This window comes from Apus apus, chromosome Z, assembly GCF_020740795.1.
Source record: "Apus apus isolate bApuApu2 chromosome Z, bApuApu2.pri.cur, whole genome shotgun sequence".
In the NCBI taxonomy this organism is placed as follows: Eukaryota; Metazoa; Chordata; class Aves; order Apodiformes; family Apodidae; genus Apus; species Apus apus.
The window spans coordinates 18,805,943-18,811,498 of NC_067312.1; the positions used below are offsets into that span (position 1 = coordinate 18,805,943).

Here is a 5,556-nt window from a genome sequence, read left to right on the forward strand (position 1 = left end):
AAGTTTCACCCCAGTACTCATATTAGCTCTCTGCAAATGCTACAGAGAGAACATGAAGGGGGGCAGATACTGTCTTCACACCACAACAGACGATGCAATTTCTCACTAACACCTCTGATGTGGGCTATTTAGTTGAGGAGGCTTCTTGCTTTTGTCAGTTACACAGTTCCTTAAGAGGAAAAACAAAACCCACATCCTTTTCATTTACATATAAATATTAAAGAGTGAGTAAGGAGGAACACCAGACAGAAATCATGGGAGCTTTCTTCACTTTGTCCACCTCTGCTGCTGCCATTCTTCTCTTAATTCATGGAGGTAAGTAAGTGCTCAGTTTGATCCTTTTTGAAGATAAATGCTAGCATAAAAAGTTCCAATTAAGCCAACATGTATTAATGTAAAAGAATAAATTGTAGTAGTTAGAGTTACTATTAGCTCTCTTCCACTGTCTGCATGTGTTCAATCTTTTGTAGAAACAAAATCGTTTCTGAACAGTTAGCATTAATAAAAGCTGCACAGAGGACAGGCTATTTGGAGGAGTTCAGAGGATTTAACATCGTGATTTTCTGACCTTTTTCTCTGGAGCCATACACATATATTAATAACTCAATTTTTTGTTTTTCTGAAAAAGAGGTTCATGTACCTGTTTCCAGGTGTACATTTATCATGTGGCACATCTGACGCTGTTATTTCAGGGTGAAAGCTAAGAAATAGACCATAACAGGGAACATGAGGCAGAGAAAGCTGTACAAAAGCAACAATACTTTGGTGCTTTTCTTGTAAAAGCTCACCCCGCTGATCTAATTTAGGTCCCATCAAAAAACACAGAAATAGTACTGCTGAGCAATTTTAAAAGCCCACCCAGAAGACCAGGATCATGACATACTTGTGTGTCTGCACACTTTGTAATTACATTCACTGTTTTTTTCTAAGAGACTTCAAGTGTCTTGCAGTGTTTATTAGCCCAACTGTGTGTATTGTGGCTTATTTCTAATTTTAGGTTTGTGTGTGGATATCATTGGAGGAAATGAAGTAGCACCTCACTCAAGGCCATTTATGGCCCTAATCGAGGGAGGTAAACGAAAAACTCTTTGTGGAGGAGCATTGATCAAGGAAAACTGGGTCCTAACAGCAGCCCACTGTGATGTGTAAGTTCCTTCTCTGATTCAGAGATTGTCCTTTATAAAGTGAATATTCCTGGTGCTTTTGTGTATTTAGCATGACTATGTTCTGACTACTGTGTTTTATAATTTATACTGACAAATGTTCTTCAGCAAGGAAAAAACAATGTAACAAGGTATACCTACCTTCACTGTTTCTGAAGAGATACTTTACAAGCTTCTAGTTGCACACAAGCACATAATAGCAACACTGAGGCAGTGAATTTTGGGGAAAGGTTTATCCCTGTTTTCTCAGTCAACTAGTGCCCATGGCCCAAGGACTGTCAAGTCTAAATAGCTACTTAGAAACCAGAAATAGAATCTTAGCATTTTATTTTGTAACAGATATGCCTTTCACCACAAACAGAACCAGCATGCAGTCACACGAGAGAAAATCCCCCAGACAAGTGAAAAGAGACAGTGAGAGATCACTGCTCTACTGTATATGCTGGTCTGTCAGCCAGCCTTTCTTGTTCCTCTCCAACTCAAGATGCAAATGGCTCTGTAGCCTCTCAGAGTCCCTCAGTGAGGGAAGATGTGAGTTTTAAATGACCCATCCTACCCCTCTCCTTTGTGGGGAGGACTGGAGCTGCTTCTGAGCCAGACCTCACACAGGCTCTGTCAATGCCCTGCTCCAGACCAGTGATTCACTGGATTTGCAGACATCAAAGAAATGTATCCATCCCTCCTGTCTCCGTGAACAGAGGCAGATATACAGGCCCTACCACAAAGGAAATGCAGGGCCCAAAAGCGTTAGTATTAGTATAGAGTGTTTCCAAATGAGATCACATTTAAGAGAAAATACGACAAATAATTAAGCTAATGATGCTCAGCCAACAGTTAGACAGCTCTTAATAACTGAAGGAAAGGACCAACCTCTTCCTCAGGGCTTTGTTTGCTGCAGAAAGTTGCAAACAAGGGCCAACCTAAACACCTGTTCAGAGAATATTCTCCCCTTCAGCTGTAATGTACATTGTCCTCCCACAGCTATACCCATGGTCTGAAATAAAGGTCTGCCTGGACTCCTTGACAAAGGTGTGCTAGACTCCTGGTTTCTATACCAGAGAGCCTGACCAGGCACAACTGTCACCACTTCAGTACCTAGTAAGTACACAAAGTTGTAGAACAAGTTAGAGAAAGGGAATGAGCTACATCTCACATGGACTCAGAAAATGGTGTTGAATTCCTGGTAGGAGAAAGAAACAGTGCAATTCTGTCCAGTCATGATGATCTCTGAACTAACAGTGCTATGGGCTATCCTCCTAAGTTTTCAGCACAAATTGCAGAGGGCATAGTTGGTGAGACCACTACCAACAATAAAACTGATGCATCCATCCCTCATTCAGTTCTCAAGGAGAAACAACAGGGGTAGTTTCAGAGTCAAGTACCTGAACACTGTCTATGCTCCTGGGAAGATGAAAATAGGATAAAATGGATTTTTATTCACTTAATCTTTTTTTTTTTTTTTAACTACTTGTAAAAACAGGGTAATCTTTTATATTTTTCTAAATTATTGTTGCTATACAGGCAGGAAAAAAGATGGGCAGCAGGTAGCAGGTGGACATGATAGCACCACCACAGTTAACAGCAAAGAATTACAGAGTTACAGCAAGTTAATCCCACTAACTATGTCATTTCTCTTCTCAGGAATGGAGGCAAAGTTATTCTTGGAGCTCATTCACAGAAAAAAAGAGAAAGTGAAAAACAGGTTTTTAAGATCACCAAACAAATTCGCTACCCTTGCTACTGTTCCAATTCTAAGGAACATGACCTTATGCTGCTGCAGGTATAGACTTATATATCACTTATGGAATATGGACAGCCTGTTATATACCAGTTTCTTCCTTCTGTGAGGGATACGAGCCAAGAGAGTTTCTGGTGACTTTTTTCTGGGGTGATATAGTGTGGTCTGCTAATACATCAGACTGGAGAACTTGCGATGCACTGGGAGCTAAGGCAATCAACAATTCCTGTAATGCATGCCAATTCTGAACCTTGATCAAATCATTTCAAATTCTGGCTTTTCAGTAAAAGAATAAAGATTGTACACTGAAAGAAGCACATTACACATAGAAATAATTTGGTTTAAAACCTCGACGTTCTGCCTGAAAAACAGCTCTGGCTTCTCTGATTGTCAGTTTGCCAGCTTCATTAATTAGTGTTATTTTGTCTTCCCAATGGTCTGAGAGACAGAGAATAGGGTATTTTTTTAGAGCTAGTATTTCAGCAGAAGCTAAATGAGACAAAGAATACTTATCTTCCTTATTCTTACATTGATTACATAAATCCTGTTACAAAGAACAGAGGACTCTCAAAAAGGGGTTGCAGTAATGTCCCATCACCATAATGAAAAAGATCCAGTGGTTAACATGCAGGGGCCTCTGTTAGACCCTCTCCTGTAATAACTATTTTCCATTTCTTCTACAGCTTCAGAAAAGAGCAAAAATTAATAAAGCTGTTCAACTCATTCCGCTGCCTGCTTCAGAGGATGATCCCAAACCAGGAACAACTTGCACCGTAGCAGGATGGGGACAAACTAATAATCGTGAGAGAAAGTCCTCTGATACCCTGAGAGAGGTCAACATCACTGTCATTAGTAGGCAAATTTGCAATGACAACAACCACTATAAAAACAACCCTGTTATAACACACAACATGATATGTGCAGGGGCTAAGAATGGAGGAAAGGACTCATGTTCTGTAAGTATATTTTTACTGGGCTCCAAGTCAAATGCACAACTGTGTAACAACTACCACATTTTAAAAGATTTGAATATTGAATTAACAAAGTTACAAAAAAGGTACCAATTTCTAGAGTCATTCTGCTTTTCAAGAGGAAGTTTTCCAGCTTTTCTTTCCATATTCAAAAGGATTTTTAAAAATTTTTCTTTTTTTTTTTTTTATTAAAAGCTTCACTTCCAAGGAGGAAAAAAAAAGAAATCCACCACAGCACTGTCTGGATTTTTATTTCCTCTGTGCAACTGCTGCAAATGCTATTTAAAAGAAGCATTTTTTAGTATTTGTGAATAACATTTTTTTTTCCCCTTTTTTCAGGGGGATTCTGGTGGACCTTTAAGATGCAATAATGTGATGAGGGGCATCACTTCTTTTGGGAAGGCAAATAAGTGTGGTACTGTTGATGGCCCTGGAGTCTACACTCGACTCACAAAGCAACACCTCCAGTGGATACGGAAAACCATAGGGGGAGCCTAATATTTTGGGGTTTGACCAAGTAATTTCCTACCTTGTATTTGTATAACAATATCTTGTTTTGAATATGCTTTTAAAATCAGCTTCATTATACTGGTAAAAGAGGTATTCCCATTGCTGAATTTTAGCAGCTTGATGTCCTTATAGATGAAAACACGTGTCGCTTTTCAGGGCAGATGTGATTTTCACAGACCAGAACACAATGCTCTGCTGCAACAGGATTTGTAGCTTATGTTGTCTGCCATGAAATAATTTGACAGGTACTCATGACTCAGGCTTCCAACATTCTTTAGTTGCACATTTGGACTGAGCTCTACATAATGAATATTTCTGATCAAGGATCTAATCTAGCTCCTCGTGTCCTCACTGCATCATGAGTGTATACTGCACCCCTCTGTTTCTGGACTTCAGCAAATAACCCTGAAAGTTAGCGAGCTGTTAGGTAAAACTCCAGACACCTGAAAAGCTTGCTAGTTTATCCCCAGCAGAGCTCCTGATTTCACAGGTGTAAGAAACTGCTAAGCTTCTAAACGTTACAGTTCAACTGCATTTGATTGTAGAAAGCAATAAGCATGAATTTCCTAACCATCCTGTATTTGAAACTTTCAGATTTCATTCCTTTATGTAATTTGCATTTAATAAAGAAATGGCAATAAAAATCTACTGCTTGCAGCTGTCAATTTATGTGCAAAGCTCCATCTGTTCCAGTACAGATAGTCTGTGAACGTGTTTTGGATGTGCAATATATCTGCAGAATGCACAAAGATCAACAACATCATGTTAAAAAAACAACTGAAATCCCATTCTCCAGAGACAGACAAAAAATGTCTCAGCTGGAATATCCATATGATAAAGCATTGTTCATCACATAAAATAATATTCATTTTTATGATGCTGCTACTGCTGTTTCAGATATGCAGTAAAATTTTTAAGTGGTTCAACAACAACTTGTCAAAAATTGTGAAAAATATTTCTGCCCATCACTATATTAACAGTCTTGAGCAGTTTCAATGACACAAACAGCTCTAAAAGAGCTTGGCTTTATTTTCAGTTGCTTTGGGAGATTTTTTTACTTGGCAGTAGGTGTGAGCCAAGAGAAAGCAAAGGACACTCAAACAATGGGGATACCTTGTATTGATTTTAACTGCTCACAGTGGACCAAGCATTCATTTTTTAAATTAAATACCAC

The 5,556-nt window shown here is 38.9% G+C and overlaps 1 protein-coding gene across 1 annotated transcript; it reads left to right on the plus strand.

The window, feature by feature from the left end:
* Positions 1-254: 254 nt before the first annotated feature.
* On the plus strand, positions 255-4,370 carry LOC127395674 (granzyme A-like). The gene is made up of 5 exons (XM_051642921.1): positions 255-315; positions 998-1,145; positions 2,805-2,943; positions 3,585-3,857; positions 4,212-4,370. Exons 1-5 carry the CDS (start codon positions 255-257, stop codon positions 4,368-4,370), a joined length of 780 nt encoding a protein of 259 aa, XP_051498881.1.
* The last annotated feature ends 1,186 nt before the right edge of the window (positions 4,371-5,556 follow it).